Genomic DNA, 18,355 nt, shown 5'->3' with positions numbered 1-18,355 from the left:
GTTTGTTTGGTACAATCCTTATCTCATAAATGCCTGATTACCTGCTCTTGGTGCAGGCAGCTTGATGTCCTGGTGACCAATAACTCTCAAGAACAGGTCAAATTATATCTGCTGGGTATCCACTTGCTAGCGATATGCCATAAGGATTTCGGCGACAGTTAATAACCCGCTCCTGCCCTCTCAAATGGCATTCGTTTTCCTTACTGAAACAGTTGAAGAAAAAAAGGAATGTACTTCTGAGATACACCTACTAACTCCACGAAAGTCTACACGAGAAACTAAACAAAAATAATTGTGATCTTCAGGTATCGGTCATTTAACGTTGAAAGGGAGGAGTGCATCGTATGAATAGTATGAGTAACATAAAATAATACGTTAAGAACAATGCAAACAAAGGAGAAAAGAATCCAACCGAGACAAATATGGATTGGGATGGTAAGGCCTAAATTTTGTATCTTCATCCTTAGATTATAGAAGGCCATTGGAACTTTCTAACCACAGACCTCAACTTTTAGTATGCTTAATAGCAGTACATCATAATCTGCTCTTTGTATGCCTTATCTTGTATCACCATCGCTCCATGACGAAACCATGAACTCCGTGGATGATTCCCTTACCGAACAACCGATCTAAAAGCATTCTGATAAGCCTGATATACTCAGTTGCATTTGGAGTCTAGAAATTGATTTTCCGAAGCGTATTCGTGTATGTATAACTAGAGAACAGCACAAACAACTTCCGAAACCTGCAGAGCCACAAGCAAACGTTAAAGAAGAATAGAAAATCTTCATATGCAAGAACACTCCATGAAGCCAGAGTTATTAGCATGTCTATAATTAAAGGCCATCCACTGCTTGCATGCTGTCTGTATATGCATATGTATATGTACATACATATTCAACAAAATGTCCATTTCCAAGATTTAATTGTTGGGTGCCAGTACCTTGATACCCTGGCATTGTAGTCTGTACATGATGTGTTCTGCAGGCCAGGCACTCCTTATTTCTCAAAGAAATAGTGATCCAAAACTCCAGTAGGAGGCACATATTTTGGAAGGGAAATTTGCTAAAATAAGATGGGCAAGATATCCAAGGCGGAGGATGGGTTAAGCACGACTATGGAAGTTGGATTGTATGATCAACAGACTTTAAGTTCCAAGGACAATCAATCAGCTATTTGTATATAACTATACGTGATGAAAATTTTAAAAACTAGAGCGCACTTATTCTAGGAGGGAACACGTGCTTAACATCAGTTCCTTTTTCAAGATATCTGAAGAAAGAGGTTGAGTATGTCCTAGAGTATAGAACAACCAATTCAACAAGTTCTGATGACATCCTGTTGGCCTTGAACTACTTGCTAAAAGAAGGAAATAGAAAGCTAAAGAATCGTTCCAAGAATACTACAGGAGTAATACAAGAGATTTTTTTTCCTGCACCAAATAGCAAAGAGAGCAACAAACATCTGATTTTGTTTTTCTTTAAAGATCCTTCACGACCAGTATTGTCGGCTCCTATTTAACAAGTGATGCTCAGTTATGCTTTTTTTTTCTTTTAAACTTTGTCTTAAGACGTAAAAGTATATGAAGAGATCATGTATTTGTCATAAACGGACTTTCTCTATTTCATTAACTGAACTTCTCAAATGGCCACTATTAACCAGAGGAAAGTCTTAGGGATGCATACCAAACCCACTGGCTCTCATGCTCAGCCATTGCAAGATAGCTTTTGCGAGGAAGGCTGTTAGGAATGCAATACATCTGTCTTCCTGAGGATAGAGAGCATAGGATAGAAAACCAGATGTCTACAGGGCCACTATACTTGCGAAGAATACTTGTACTGATCTGAAAATTCATAGCAAGAAATATATTAATTGCAGTTTTTCTAGTCAAAGTACAAATCTGCCATCTGAAAGTTATTGTAGAGAAGAGTCATTGACATTGCAAGAAGAAAGACAATGAGTTAAACAATTTCTGCCACCAAATTCATATTAGCAACTGACATAATCCACACAGCTGACTTATCTAGATCGTTTGTTGTTTCGTGTTCAAATTCTAAAATAGAGAGACAGGAAGAATGAAACCTATTATGCAACTTAAGAAGCATGTATTTGAATATGCCATAGCCCAATAAATCTGTATGTTCAAACACCTAAACTAAAATTAAGCAATAGCCTCTCATGAAATAACAATACATAACATGATACATATAGTCATAACCACCAATCATGAGTGAAAGAATTTTAAGTTGTTGAAAACTGACATAAAACATGTCTCTTGTTTATATCAGCAGCGATCTTTGCAATCAAGCACTTTGAATTTGATCATTAAGACAAACTGCAGTTCAGATGTTATAATATTGCAACAATGCAACGTACGAACAGTGGGGGACAACTACATCAGTTGAATGCATCACTTGACTGCTCATGTTATATGCATATGCACAGCTGTTTGTGTTAGATGCACATGCACTCACCTTAGCTGCAGAAACTTCTACTTAGGATGGTGTACCTGCCCCCCCCCCACCCCCACCCCCTAAAAAAAAAAATCTTTGCGCCTGCTTCCCAGCTAAGGCTGCAAATGGGTCGGGCTACCCATGACCCGACATGGCCTAACCCGCTTAAACCTGATCCAACCTGATTTAAAGGACTCATGGGGTCGGGTCGGGTTCTAAAATTGGACCCATTTCATTTTCCAGATCGAGTCTGGGTTTACTAAATTTCGACCTGATCCATTTGATTTTTACAATAATTTTAGGTTTTCTATCCTAATCGCACTTGATCTAACCCAAACCCGGTACACCGTTAGGGCTCACAGGGTGCTTAAGGGTCTCTAACTCTCCATTCCTCTAATCTCTTCTTGTGTTTGAAAACAAGAGGAATGGAAGAGATTGTCTTTTGTGTACCAACGAATGGCATGAAATTTATATTAAGGCTTAGGTTGGTTATATTAAATGGGAGTATTGTTCCCCTAAGAAGGAAGTTCAAACTAATGAAGACAAGATAGAGTTAATTTTGCCCTGCGAAAGAAGATAGGCTCATGATGAGTCCTTTGTAGCTGTTAAACTTTGTCATGTGTCATCAAAACTATATTCCTTATTTTGACCCATATATGCTTTTCTAGTAGTATGTTTAGAAAAAATAGTAGTAGATAAATTCTAACAAATTAGAGGATATCACTACAGTAAATAGGATTAGCATAGATACATTTCTTTTCTGCTCAAAAAAAAAAGTATTGCATATATGAACAAAAAATTTTTTTTAAAGCTAACAAGGTTGAGTCTATCATTATTAGGCTAGTTTATAATGGCATCAATTCTTGATGCTTAGGCACTTTCACTTGTACAGTTCTGCATAATCTGCTTTCTGTAATTTTTATTCATTGCAAAAGAAACTAAGTATAGGGAATGAAAAGTACAGGGATTCGATTCGGACCCGACCTAGACCCGACTCGGACCCGAATTTTTTGGGTTGGGACCGGATTATACATGGACCCGACCCGACCTGAATGATATGTTGGGTTCAAAATTTTAGCCATGGACCCAACCAAACCTAACCCGGTCTCTATTGGGTTGGGTGGGTCCAATATTAGGACCCAAACAAGAAACTAGGTTGGGTCAAGGTCACTCATGATCCGGTCCGACCCGACCTATTTCCACCCTATTCCTAGCCATTTTTATCATTCAACTGTTTTGTAAATTCTAAATAACCTACTTTCCAGTTGCTGCACCTAGGACTAGGACAGTGGGATTGGTCAAAGAATAGGGTGAGGTATGGAGCACGGGGACAACAACGGGCTGGAGCAGAGGGAGACCTGGCAAGTGCAAAGTGAGCATGAAGGGCAAGATTGAGGCAGACAGAAAGGTTGGGGGTGCTTGTAGAGGACAGGAGGTGACAGCCAAAAAAGCGAGGGGGTTCATATTGGTATTGCCAAGAATGAGATTGTAGCTGTTTGAGAGGTTAGGAGAGATCATGATGGTCAGGGACAGGATTGAATTGATTATAGAGGTCAAGGGCGATAAGGGGTCCATTTTATGGTTGGGGAGGGTGGAATAGGGAGGGTGTTTGGAACAAGAAGAGAAGAAAAACTTTTTGAAGAATGAGAAGAGAAGGAAAATAGAAATGGGGGAAGATAATGAAGGAGGCCAGCGAAGTGAGAAGATGGAGGCAGGGAACAGAGAAGAGAGAAAAGACCATTCATAGGAGAGAGAGCTTTTCGTTATGTTAGAGACATGGTTAAAAATAAAACAACCACAATATCAAACAATTGAACTCAGGTAGGACCATGCAAGTTACGAACAAATTACTATTGGACCCTGATTCATGGGTTTAAGTGTTGCTTCCTGAACCTTGTACATGCTTCATGCTTGGTTTTCTCTAGTCAGGCTTGATCGGACTCAGGCCAAATATCTATTCACTATCATTTCTCAAGATAATCACAAACATAAGCCTTGTGCAGTTATTTTGGGTCAGCTATAATATCTAAAATGCCTATAAACCACAAATCAGATCTAGACATTATTTAATAATACCTGAAGTAAAGTTTACCAGCAGCTGTATATGTTACTAAATTGTTCCTAATAAAATGAACCAAGTATGACTTTTATTTGATGCATTGCTCATTAATCCTTCTCATATTTCTCATCTTTATTACATGTTAAAATTTATAATAGTGAACTCGAAAAACAATTGAGTCATCAATCTAGTGCATGGTATGTTTTGTTGATCAGATCAATAGGACAGTTTTCTGAAAATGCACCAATTGCTGCAAAAGCATAGTTGGTAACAATTTGCATTACACCATCACACATAACCACTACTGCAATATCAGTTTTTTTTTTTTTTTGTTCATTAGTCTTTCATTTTTTCGGGGGTCTAGAAGATAATTTATCGAACATCACTGCCTTTTCAAATAGAATAAATTGATTAAATGCTACAAACTAAAAATCATTTCTGGAAAAAAAAGCAACTTATGTGACATAATTTGATCATGAACATGTAAATGAATCCACATATCTCATAAAGATTTAACATCACAAACATGAACACCTAATTGCTGGAAACACACATAAAACAGACTAGTCTTCAATAACTAAGCTATATTAACAAGCAGTTCAAGAACAGAATAATGCCTGCAACTTAAAAATTAGGAAAAATTATAGTTACATCCCCTCAAGTTTGGACGACTCCCACAAACACCCCCTCATCTTTAAAAGTCCTGCCGTTCATCTCTGTTAATGAAGTGGTGGCATGGGACCATCATATGATAATGATGAAAAATGCCCTTAGTATCACATGATTCTTTTCTATACGCACACCTAAAATAATGTGGTGGCATGTGGCATGAGAGAGTTCCTCTGTGTTCAAAGAAACCCCAAGGCAAAGGAGGAGGGAGAGGGAGAAAGATGATAGAAGCACATGAAGAGTAGAAACCCAAACCCCACCATACATATAAATGGTGGGAAGTAGCGGTAAGAGAGGAGGCGGAGTTGTGGTACAGGAGGAGGGTGGGTGTGGAGAGGCAGGCTTCTAGGTTTGTAGAAACAACCAAGTTGAGCTTCAAAACAACAGCAAGATCAATGGAGTATCTTCTCATTGGCACGGAAGAAACCCATGCCCCGCCATGCATAGAAACAACGAGAAGTAGCGGTATGGGAGGAGATTGGGCATGGAGGGGGAGGCTTTTAGATTTGTAGATTTCATCTTTCTTGGGTGGATGAGGTGGCAGTGCTCCGAAAGGAAGGAGCTCTCCTTGGAGGAATATGTCAGTGGCAACGCACATCTACACGAGGGAATAGGGGTTGTGGAAGAACTCAACAAGGTCGGTTTCTAGAAGGGCGGAACAGCGGCTGGTGGGAGTCTTGGGCGTTAGAGATGTGTGGACTATTCATTAGAAGGTCAGAGAGATAGAGGGTGGATTCGTCGTTGTCGGTTTCATAGGGATCGGTGGGTAAGGTTACTTCATCACAGAGGCATAGGGTTCATATTGGAGGAAGGGAATATTCGAAAGAAAGATAGGAGTTTTACTTTTCTTCGGTTCTAGAAGAGAGAGAAGACATGAAGGGAGAGAGAGACGTGGGATGGAAGAGATAGGGGGAAGCTGATGGCTTGGCTTCTCAAACTTATCGGTTGATCCGCTGATCATTTGTCCTATTCCAATGGATGTGGCAAATGCTTACATAAGCTTATTAAAGAGGAAGTTGGGGTACCTTGGGAGGTGAACATAAATAACCTTTGTCTTATGTTGATGTTCATTATTTGAGTTTGGTGTTAACAGCAAAATTTTAAGTTTAAAAAATCATGAACAGATATTCTAATGTAGCACAAGGTGCAGCCAATAGGTACTATGACCAACTAGATAATACCAAGCGTTGAAGGAGCCAGTGGATTCGTGGGTGAAAATTGGAGGACCGGTTCAGAAGTTCTCGGCAAATTTTCTTATAAAATTTTCATTAGGGCGGTAGTATCAAATTATAGTCATGTTTCCATATTTGTAATTGAATAATTCTAGTATGTTTTCTTATTGTTGAGTCCTCTTTCGAGTATGATTCTACATCGGGTTTAATGCCTGAATTAGGGTTAGGGTATCATGTCCTACAAATATGCATATAGTACATTGTAAAGGATAGCCTTTGAGATATTAATAAATTTTATTTTGAGAGAATTTCTTTCATCAAGTGAAGACTTCTTCGATCCAGTTTTCTTCTATTGCGTGTTGATCTTCGAAGCATAACCTCGTCGATCAAGTCGTCTCCTTTTCTCTTTTCCCAGTGTGTTAGATTCCTTTTAGAGAAACTCATACTCCTTCCTTTTAGAGCGTTGCCACCTTATCCCCCCAACAAAGATAAATCCTTTGACATAGAAGTCAAAAGATTCAGAGGAGGGGATGGAGTTGCGGTATGGGAGGAGGCAGCGGTCGTCACTAGAGAAGCAGCCATTAGAGAGCTAGAAGGAGGTGGAGGAATCGACCGAGAGGCCTGTGGGGGTAGCTTCAGGGATGGTGGAGTTGCAATGGTTGGCGTAGGAAATTCCACCGAGAGAGGAGGAAGGGGAGATGAAAGTAAGGAGGAGGATCCATGGAGGAGAGGGAAGAGAGATAACCAGTTCTAACCCCCCAAACCAAAGAATGGAACTCTTGGAGGAAAGAACAAGAGGAGGAGGATCTATGGAACCCTAAGTCCAAGCAATCACTTTGGAAGGACATCATGATTTCTAGGGATGGCCGGTTACTAGCCAGAAAACTGGAAGAATGGCCGACGTCGAAAGGAAAGTCGGATCGTTGTAGGAATGCTAGATAATTGTCGGGGATGGGTGGACGGCATCGTAAGGTCCGAACAGAACAGTTGAGATTGGAAGGGGGGTGTAGCGGAAAAGACATTTGAAGTTGTTTAAAGAGGGCAAGGGCATTTTGGTCATTTGAATAACAAGCTAACCATATTGGCTGGTTGGCGAGTCAGAGAACCACTTTGGAACAATTTGGAAACCTAAATGGCCGCCTTGAAAATTTTTAAAGAGGAGGGGGTGTTTGGGAATCACCCAAGCTTGAGTGTGTCACCCTATATTTTTTCCTGAAAATTATGATATAGAAGCATAGAACTAAGTAGCAAAATTTTTCACCGAGCAAGGTAGATATAGAGGAAGAATCGTACAAGTTCCCAGGCTTCCATGTTTCTTTGTGAGTTATCAGATAACAGCATGCTGTTGACAAGTCAACCAGAACAACAAAGAAGTAAATACATAGAATACAAGAAGAGTGACAATTTCCAAGTATTTCCAATTAGACATCTAAGTACTAGCTAACTAAATATAGGCAATGGGTGCACATATATGGGCGGTAGCCACATAGCGAGCACAAATTCTTTAAGGCATAAAAAATGAGTTAGCATTCTGAGCATTATTACTAAAATCTTGTGATTTAGTGATTGAATCTTACCACTTGATAAGAATGAAACATTAAATATTAACATTATGTATTAAATCATATTTAACTAAGTTTAAATTCATAAGCACTACATGCCTTGTTAATTACAGTCAACAAGAAATTAGTTTTATGTGAATAGAACTGTGTTTTTCTTACTTCAATTGTGGTATCAGAAGGTAAAATACTAATTAATTTGGTTATACCTGCTAATTCTGAATAATAACAAAAGATTTGCATATTTCATGTTTCTTTGTTGAAAATATCCAAACACTTGATTTAATCCAATCATCTTTCAACTCAAAAGAGGTAACTTTGCAGAAAACATCACCCTAAACCTATATTAGAATTCTATGAATGAAAAGTTATCATTTGCTAATGGGTGGTATGATTTAAAGATATAACATATGTTTGTTTTCTGTAAATTTTTTAAAATTTAACGAAGTACTGATTTAGAAAAATCGAAGAAACCCCAAGGTCTTCCCTAATACCAAAATACTGTGTTGGTAGAAAATGAACAAAAAGTTACTTGACAAAACACTTTAGTAATATCACCTCAATGAGATATAACAATGGAGTGCCAACATGTTGATACATCCAAAATAGCATATTAGTTTCCTTCATGACCATATGCTATGGCAGTATTAAAAGTATACACAAAGACTTGTTGGTTGTGATTATGGCTATGTCATGTGCTTACGCAAAACCTCTTTACAAAAAAAAAAAAAGTCAAGGGAAAGCAGTTTCGACATTCCTTGAGCAATTTCCACTCAATTATGAAATCCAAAATATTATAAAAAGGAAAAGAAATGAAATATAATATGCATCTTTTTCATAAAGAAGCCATTATACCTATTCTGGTTAAATAAAGTGTCTATTAAATTACCAGTTCATATGAACTCAAATAATACATAAAAACATGTCGTTTGTGCATGAGGTGCCTGCAGGGCCGGCCCGAGCCTTAGGCGACCGAGGCGGTCGCCTAAGGCCCCGGGCCAATGGAAGGCCCCCGGGAGGTGAAGAGAAAGAGAGAGAGAGAGAGAGAGGGAGAGAGAGGGGGAGGGAGGGTCGGTCTGACCGTGACCAAAAGGAAGCAAAGGCCCCATATCGAGTCTTCCCCCTTAATGGAAGGGAGGTGGAGAGTTTCTTGGCCTGCAGAGGGGAAATTTAGGAAGTTGGGGACGGTAGTTTTGTTTTGGATGGAGAGAGAGAGAGAGAGAGGAGGGATTTGGTTGGCTTGATACACGCCTGAAGCCACTCTTATCTTTCATCCCTTCTCTTGTTTGGTTTTGGTCTTGGTTTTCCTTCCCTCACATTACTCCTGATCCAGCTGGGCCATCAGGAAGAAAGGGGGATTGGAATTGGACTTCTTGGAGGGTGGAGATTCTTTTAATTTTCTCCTCTCGGTTTCTTCTCCCCTCTTGGGTGGTAGAGAGAGAAGGAGGGAGGGGGTTGAATGGCTGCTGTGCTGTGATGTTGCGGTTGCTGCTTGGGTACTCACTTGAAGGGGAGATGGAGGGATGGGACTTTTATTAATTAGATGGAGTCAATTTCCCATAATGCCCCTACTTTCTCTTATAGAGAAGAGACAAATACTTTTCTTTACCTTGACCATGAAGTGCCATGGGATGACCTTTTCCTATTCCGCTCTTGCTTGACATCATAAACAATATTGCCAAGCATTATCTCAGTTATTTAATCAGTTTTATGGTCCTTTTTTTAGGATAATTACTTTTCTGCACTTCCATTCAAAAATAATATTAAATTAAAAAAATTTCTTGCCTATCTTTGTTAGATTCATGTATCTTTGTTGAAATAGTGTACTTGATAGCTATCTATTTTCATATCATTTTTTTAAATATTTTATATTTATTAAAAAAATTATTATTAAAAAAAAGGCCTCATTCATTGGATTCGCCTTAGGCCCCCAAATGTATTGGGCCGCCCCTGGGTGCCTGTATCCATGGTGAAACGAATTACATGTACATATTCACATTATACTTTGTATAATGTGCATGTACTTTGTGTAAAGATCATTATCAAGAATAAAAAAATTATTTCCCCCCTAGATTCTAGCATTAGAAGTGATCTAAGAAATATAACAATAAGTAACTTCAAGTTAAATGATATCATTCTAGTTTTTAGGCCAATCATAATAAAAAACAGTGTTAAGAACATGCAATGGAAAATGTAACTGTAAACACTATATTAGAAGTAATGAAGAAAAACCTTAGCAATTTTAAAAAGCTTGAACTAGGGAAATCAACTAACCATATTCCATGATGAACAGCACGGTGATTTGGATGTCCAGATACTCCAAACTTATCAAATGTAATTAACTAAAGCAAAATAACATAATGCAACATTAGATGCATGGAATGGATTCAATGTGGGTGGAAGGGCAGATATGCATTTTTTTAGCATAAATAGTACTTCCAAGAATTTCTATTACATATATAAAACAAGCATTGCTTACACTTAAAGTATTTGTTGATATTCGCTCATTGATATGTCTACAAAGAGGGCTTTGAAATGTTCAGAAGATTCAAAATATGTGCCGCATTCTCACAAAAGAAAAAGAAATTATATTATATATAAGTATGTTTTCTGTTTTACAAGTCAATGGCTTTAAAAATGTGCATCTAGTAGCAACTACATGTTAAAAAATTGTTATCTTATCATATTAAAAAATTCATATTTTGGCAACTTAAAAAGCACGAAGAAGATAATCTTTTAAATTTTTAAACCAAAAGAAGGTGAGAAGCACTCGGCTTTGAGAAAGATAAAGTGAAGAGCACCAAATATAAAAATCAAATGGCAGTCTGAATTCTCAAAAGACAAATTGATAACATGAATCTATAGAGTTGTTACTAGTTGACACAAGTATTTTAATGGTGGACTATCATTGTTAAAAGTTCCCCAGAAATCGATCTAAAAGATAGTACTTGGTTTACAAAGTATAAAGCAATAGTAGCGATACTGTATTATATTTACTAAGGGATTCTTCTGTTCTCTATGTTGGTAGGCTTAGCAAATGGTGACTAACTACAATTACATACACAAACTTGGCTATTGCCTATGCTAGTGGATGGCATGATTTATTAAATCTTTCCAGCAACTAATTCTGGGTAAATTGTCAAAGATCTCCTCCTATGCTTCTTCTGGGAGCATCAAAGAGCAGTTACTGGAGAGTGGCTCGTCTACTCTTTATACCTGCTGCTAGGCTGAAATGTTAGCTCATCGCTAACATGATGAAGCTTCTCAAGATACTCTCACCAAAAGACACAAAAATTTGGTCATTCAAGTCAATGACTCCATGAAAGATTGTGATAAAACCTTTAGGGTTTTGCACAAGAGGAATTTACAGCTAGGTTGGCTTGCCGAAGGTTGTATATGGTTGATTCAACAGTCAATTCACTGTAGCCTTTGTTGAACAATAGAATTCAAGAAATTGAATTTATTCATGACATAACCAACAATATAGACAAACCCTAGAGATTTGTTCTTCTTTCCCCAACTTGTGTTTGCCTACATATTCTTTCCAAGTGTTGTTCCTCCAATTTTTTTCTCTCCATTTGTGCACAAATATTGATCCTCTCTCTAGATTAGCAATTTTTTTAAATCTTCATTCAATTGATTCTGCACGAAACTACTATTCCTTGTGGTTTTCTCCAGAATATTGTGAAAGCCTTGTAGACTTTCCTCTTATGTAGATTTTAATCATCCAAGGATTCAGCATTGTTTTTTTATTGTTTCTAGGTGCGCTTGGTTTCTATCGTCAGTCCCTCCTTTCATAAATCTACTTTTGGTGACTATTAGGGCCATGTCAGAAAGTTATTTAAATCTTATTGGGCACATCAAGGAATTTTCTTCTAAATTTTCCATGATTTCAAGCTCTAATTTGTCGAAGTTTGGCACATCAAGTTCTCACACTCAATAGTTTGCACTTTGTTTCCCTTTCTTTTAGCCCTCCCAACCTTGAGTTCTATATGCAAATTTTGATGATGATTACAACAATAGCATATATTAGTAGCACCAACACAAAAACATCATTCTTGCTCATTTTATGCAATTGGAACAGAACACGGAGGGAACTTCTAATAACATGTATCAAGCTTATAAGACGCTTTATTAGAAATCATCATAACATACCGATGGCGTTGTTGTACCTTAAACAATATTGAATCACACCTCTTAGCAATAAATGTATATTGTCATTGGTGTTGCTAATTATTTGATCATACTCATCCATCCAATGGAGGAAGCCAGGGGGCACATGCCCACCCTAGCTTTGAATTGGCTCCAGTCACGTCATTTTTGGGCCCACTTCCCTTCCATGGCAAATGGTTTATGAACCAAAATGTAAGAAGAGCCTTTCAGTCTTCAAATAAAAACAAAGAAAAAAAAAGAAATGGGAGAAATGTTGTATTTGTTATGATGGAAGAGTTTGTAGTAGCTTGAACCAAGGGGAGGCAGCAGAAACAAATGATATATCACTACCTTACTCGCAATGTGACAACCCAAGACCTCACCCAAAAATGCTAGCTGGAAGGTATTATTTAGGTTCCTTGATCTTGTATAAGTATCCAAAATCAATCTAGCAAATAACTGATGTGGGACCAAACACATGCCCACATGAGTCCTCACATATTTTTTCCGTTGAAGCCCTAACGTACTCGTCAGGTTAAGGATTCAAATCCATTCAAATCTAATCACAAACACCACGATCAGCCCATGGTCAACCCCAATGGATTCGTGTTGCAATATCTCCTAATCTACATAGGTTATAAGTTGGATCTGCTCTGATACCATTTTGTCATGCCCTAAATTAGAAGCATAATTTGTCATGCCTTGGATCCGAAGCATAATTTGGTCGTGCCACCGAGAGGTAAACCCACGATAACACGAAGCCAAGTCACGGGTAAAAAGTGACCGTAGCACGAATATTTGTGAACAATGTTTTGATCCATAATAGAGTTAAATGATATAAAGAATGATTTACAAATTTATTTGCAATATAAACTTGGAACTATGTTTACAAAAAAAGATGGATGATTTAGGCATGCATGATTGGCTTTATGGCTTGTTTTAATATATTGTACTATAAAATGCTTTATTTTGGCAATAACTGTTATTTTTCTTAAATGATGCATTGACATGGAAAAAATTTATGTTTGATTCGATAAGATAATGAAAGATCTATTTACTGAGCTGTGTCGCTCATATATCTCTATTTATATTTTTCTCTCCAGACGAATTGGGTCAGTAAGGATGAAGGATGGTCCAGGCTTGGAGTTCGTGCTAGCAAGCTTGGCGAATTATATGACAGAACTTTAATTCTTTAGTTGCTTATGAATTTGTAACTTAGTAATCTTCTAAATACTGAGGATTATGGGTTAGTATTTATGTTTGATGTAAATGCTTTGAACCAATATTGGTTGCATTTAATGAATAATAAAATTAAACTTTTATTTATTATATTCTCTTTGAGATAAATTTGAAAGTTAAGATGGATTTGAAATTTTAAATAAAACGTTTGGTCTCATGTTATTGTGGGTTTACCCCACGGTGGCACAGCCAAGTCAGGATCCGGATCTAGGGCGTGACAAATCATGCTCCGGGTTTGGAGCGTTACACGCAATCTAGCATTTTTCTATTGAATACTAGATTATTGTGGGTGTTTACATAAGCAAGACAGTGTAATAAGGAAAATGGCTCGGTAAAAGGTAAAATTATCTTTTCAACCAGAAATTTGATTCAAGTTTGTAAGTAAAATAAGTAAAAACTATTCACATATGAATAGCACTAACACAATACTTGTAGGTCAAACTTTCAAAAGGGACTTCTCTAAAGAAAGCTAATTAAACTTATGTATATTGAGAAGGTGCAAGTTATATAAAAAATAATATATAACAGGCACATTGTTACAGATGTGTTGTTCTCACAATGAATGTAAAAATCACAAAAATACAAGTTCCCTGACTCCCCTCCCAAAATGGTAGGCTTTCCATTTAGGGAAAAAAAGATAGTGTAAACCAAGGTTGCAGGAACCGGTACCAGGCACCTTACCAGTTCTCCGGCAGGACGACTCGGTACAGGCCGTGCCGGGCCTATACCGAGAGAGGACACCGTACCGTGGAAGAGAAAAAGAGAGAGAAGGGGAAGAGGGAGAGAGGGTGGCGGACGCCGGCGGAGGGCCGCAGGGGGCCGGCCACAGCTAAAAATTTCAGAATTTTTAAGTCGACAAGCAATTTGCCGATTTCACTTAAAATTTCAAAAAAATTTAGCCGGTTAGACCTTTATTTTGTTTGAAACAGAGAACCAGCCGCTGCCTTGCTTGCCGCGGCCTCCGCCGCCCCCGCAGCCTCCGCCGGCCCTCCACCACCTCTCCCTCTCCCTTCCTCCTCCACTCGCTCTCTCTTTCCTTCTCCTTCTTCGGCTCCGGTAACGGATCTCATTTCCGTTGCCGGAACTGTAACAGTGAGCCACCGGTACGGCTCGAGTCGGTCGGAACCGTAAGGTTCGGGACGGTTCAGCCGACCTCGGTGTAAACTAGAAAGAATTTCATAGAATGCACCAGTCCTAAATAGGAAGTAAGAAGAATATATACTGAAAATGGAATAAAAAACTACAGTTATCAAATGCATATAAATCTATAACAGAGATTTAAAATCTCAGACAAGATTTCAGAAATTTGAATAGATCTTACTGAGTCAATATCCCACATTTTGATTTCATCTTCAATAATTGTTGATAATAATTTATGGTCCCATCGATTGTTGAATCCATCCTGAAACAGAGTAGCATTTGTAACTACAAAGTCAAGCACCATATACTTAGTATTAATGAATTTACAAGTTTTATTGCTTGCAAGAGATAACCTGTAACTCTGGGTGATCCAAGATTTTAACATGTTGGAGCGGAATCTGCAGAATAAAATATGAAATCTGATAAGAAAACTACTAGATATTAAGATAACTATCCAAGAAGAGTATCTTGCACCAGTACAAGAAACCTTGAGAACAACACAAGCCCGATACAATTCTTCCTTACGAACATTTCCCACACCTTCAGCATTACCTACAACAGATATCAGGCTGCTGCTGTTTAGAATTAATTTACTATCAAGAACTTTCATCATGTACAGATTCGACAACAAAAGTTAGCAATCTTCCAATCATTAAATAATTCAATTGCATAGAGTCTAGCATATGGTCCACACACATGTATGTCTTATGAAATCTAGCAATGTGCCAAATGTTGCTATGATGACACTCATGCATTTAGCTGGTACATAGTGATTGAAGACTGTTGCCAATGAGAAGTAGCAGCTACAAGTATGACCATCAAAGTGTTGATATTTTTGAACCAAAAAGATATTTTTATACTTTACGCTGAATATAGTACTCTCAACAGTCTAATACACTCAACAAATATAACTATATTTCTAATTGCACTGGTCAATGTCATGTGTGCATTACATTTTCTTCATTCAGGGCATTTTGAAAAACCAATAAACCTGTATAATCATCAGCAGATAGTCATTTGTATAGTTAATCTCAAAAACAAGATATTAAGAGAACTTCTAAAAATTTCTAAAATATGTAATTCATAATTCATTAAAAAATAAACTGCTGCAATTAAATAATTTTAGTGGTTATTACTGTTAAAACCAATTTGTTAAGTTTCAGTCAAAGGGGAAAAGATAGAAGTGAATCAAATAATTGAACAACTGTGAAATCAGAAAGGAAGCTCAAGCATTTGTGGAATGAACATGTTCCACGACGTCAAAAGCAACTGTTGCATTCTACAAATTTTATCAACTATATTACAATGAGAGGCTAAAATCGTAAATGGCACTAGAACCTACAAAACATGGTTTAAAAACAGAATTCATTATGCAAGTTTCCACGTAGTTCTAGATAGCACTATATATAATACCAGTTGACATGCAGAGAATGTGAAGATTATGCCCCTCTGAGGTCAGGAAAAGAATGGTTGGAGCAAAAAACCTGCATGGAAGCCATCAAAGTTAATAACAAATTATAGTAAATAACTAAATATTACTAGGAGAAGAACAGAATTTAATTAAAACAAGCATATAGTCCAGGAGGATAGTCCAGGAGGATATAGACAGCTTTATGATGAGGTGGCAACAGCTCTGGCAAGTTTGGTGTTAATGCTTAATAAACAAAGAGGTGGAAATGGTAGAAATTAAAGCAATACTCTTTGTTTTTCTCAAGAATGGACAAAGAAAAAAATCATAAATGTTAACTGCTGCAGTCCAAGATAATTTGCTAACAACTTAACAACTCTTCGACCTTTACAAAAATAGTCAAAATTAAAATACGTATGAAAATATCCAAAAAGACCACCCCATGGTATAAAGAAACACTACTAGGGAAATACACCTTTTGAAAGAAACTACTCACTTAAGAGCTGACATATCCAGAAACATACTAGTCTGACTATTTATGCATCCATTAATCATTACTGATCATGGATTGAGAGTTAAATGCTAGAAATACCAGTAACCAATTATGAATTTCTAAGAAAAACCATTCATGATGAGTGACCACAAAAATATTAAGATGAAACAAGAGTTCTTTACCCGAGCAAAACAATAAATAAGCACTCAACCACATCGGACAGCATTTTGGCGGTAGAAGCTTTGGGAAAAGTTAGCGGGATAGCATCTTGTCTATCTTATCTAAGATAGGTGAAAGTTCTTAACCCAACAGGTGTGCAAAGATGTCACAAGCAGGTCCGACATCATTGCAGAGGCCATTATGTAGGGGAAAAGAAGGGGAAATATAAGGGCCACAAATCAAGAAGGCTAAAACAATGGATCCCCAATGATATGCCCTTAGATTGTAACTCATTAACCACTAAAAAGAATCATTCTTTGGCAACTTTAATTCCGCAAGCAAAAGCAAATGCTCTGCCAATTTACACGCTACCGATCTGCCACGAAAATCGCCTATCTATACGAAACCATTAAAATCATCAGTTCTACAAGTTAATCATAAGAACGCCGATCAAAAATTAAATTATCGCATATTTGATTCCGAAATTTCACGAAAATGAGAAAAATGGAACCGATAGAAACCAAATCAGGATCCCAACGTCCAATCGTCTTAAATACAAAAAAATTCAAACCAAAATCAGGTGTGGAATTGAACGAAACGTAAGAACCCTGAAATCAAGAATGAGACCATACATGGACTCGTCATCCGGATGCGCCACGACGAGTAACACATTTCTTTTCTTGCCAGAACCTGCGACAGAAAAATTTGGGGAGAAAAACATAATCGTTTGAACAAGATTCGAACAATATTAGGGTTATATTCGAGAGAATCGAGAAAGAAACGGGCCGTCGATCGAGATGAAACTCACCGGAAGAAGGGAGGAATGCCGGTTTCGACGGAAAGCAAGAAAAACCGCAGAGGACTCTCCATAGAGAGATCGCCCAGAGAGAAATCACTGTCACGGCTGCCAAGATCCACGCCATTTCAAAAGGAATCGCCAAGGGAGGAGGGAAGCATTCGGGCATCAAGAACCCAAGAAACTACGAAGATAGTGGGGTTTCGTAGAACGGTGGAAAAGAACCTCCATTTTACGCTCTGGAATTTTCTTTGCGGATGCCAGATCTGCCGTCCGCTGGTCGGCTCGTGAAGTAATCGACGATGCAGCCTTAAATCCGCATAGAAAGTTTATGGAATACTGGACTTCTTGGGGGGGGGGGGAAGGGACGGTCCCGATCCCGGCCCTGGGCTTTTGTTACGTTGGGGGATCAGGTGTTAGTTAGATTTGGGCTATGTTTGTTTACTTCGGCGGAGCTGGACTCTTGAATGAAAATAAGTGAGGGACTCCATTCCAATTATTTTATTAAAAAAATATGTTTATTTTGATTTCAAAAGCGAATGGAAATATTCGATCCTTCAAAACCTAATCTATACTCCCTTCTAGTATTCAAATTTTTTTCTAATTTCCATATAGGTCATAAAACAAATATATCGAAGGGTATAGCTATTTTGATTTTTATTTCGATTCATTCCAATTCCAATTTTGGGCGCAAATTAAATATGCCCTTAGTTTGGTTGATTAAAAAATAATGCATGCCAACTGGGCAGTGGTGGAACTAATTAGCATTAGATTCTGTTCAAATAGGCATAGGTTCTAATTTTGAGATTTATGATATATTTGATTGGAGAGAGTTAGACTCTTGAGTGGAAATAAGTGACTTCTATTTCAACTAGAGGAAGTATTATTTCTATTCTGATTCTAAGGAAGAATGGAAATACCCTAATCTTTCAAAACCTAGTTCCTACTTTTTTTCATAGTACGCAAATTCCATTCCGATTTCGATCTAGTCAAGAACCAAACGTGTCGAGGAATATGGTCAGGCCGATCTCCATTTTAATTCATTTCAATTTTGAT

At 37.7% G+C, this 18,355-nt stretch overlaps 1 protein-coding gene across 4 annotated transcripts; it reads right to left on the bottom strand.

Annotated features, from left to right (window-relative positions):
* Nucleotides 1-279: 279 nt before the first annotated feature.
* On the bottom strand, nt 280-17,742 carry LOC103698060 (uncharacterized). Of its 4 annotated transcripts, XM_008780021.6 has the most exons (10): nt 17,312-17,742; nt 17,136-17,193; nt 15,857-15,927; nt 14,931-14,995; nt 14,797-14,841; nt 14,625-14,705; nt 10,187-10,254; nt 7,647-7,695; nt 1,686-1,843; nt 280-745 (listed from the first exon to the last, which is right to left on the bottom strand). In XM_008780021.6, exons 1-10 carry the CDS (start codon nt 17,466-17,468, stop codon nt 676-678), a joined length of 822 nt encoding a protein of 273 aa, XP_008778243.3. In that variant the 5' UTR covers nt 17,469-17,742; the 3' UTR covers nt 280-675. The 4 variants fall into 4 exon arrangements, with proteins under 4 accessions (XP_008778243.3, XP_026657335.3, XP_026657333.3 ...); XM_026801532.4 differs by lacking the exon at nt 10,187-10,254 and having other exon boundaries at nt 437-745; nt 14,641-14,705; nt 17,312-17,581; XM_088705914.2 differs by lacking the exon at nt 1,686-1,843 and having other exon boundaries at nt 568-745; nt 17,312-17,581.
* Nucleotides 17,743-18,355: the final 613 nt, after the last annotated feature.

Source organism: Phoenix dactylifera, chromosome 10, assembly GCF_051530095.1.
Source record: "Phoenix dactylifera cultivar Ajwa chromosome 10, Ajwa_hap1_PhDact_Kaust_v1.1, whole genome shotgun sequence".
NCBI classification, from domain to species: domain Eukaryota; kingdom Viridiplantae; phylum Streptophyta; class Magnoliopsida; order Arecales; family Arecaceae; genus Phoenix; species Phoenix dactylifera.
Note: the sequence above shows the minus strand (reverse complement) of the source record. Positions and strands in the feature narration are given on the sequence as shown.

Bases quoted from the DNA above. Each gene is read 5' to 3' on its own strand.
- LOC103698060 (XM_008780021.6), bottom strand. From the start codon at position 17,468: ATGCCCGAATGCTTCCCTCCTCCCTTGGCGATTCCTTTTGAAATGGCG. The intron at 14,996-15,856 runs GTATTATATATA...TATCTGTTGTAG, and splicing joins CATTCTCTGCATGTCAACTG to GTAATGCTGAAGGTGTGGGA. The intron at 746-1,685 runs GTATGCATCCCT...GTGGCTCTGCAG, and splicing joins CATGAGAGCCAGTGGGTTTG to GTTTCGGAAGTTGTTTGTGC.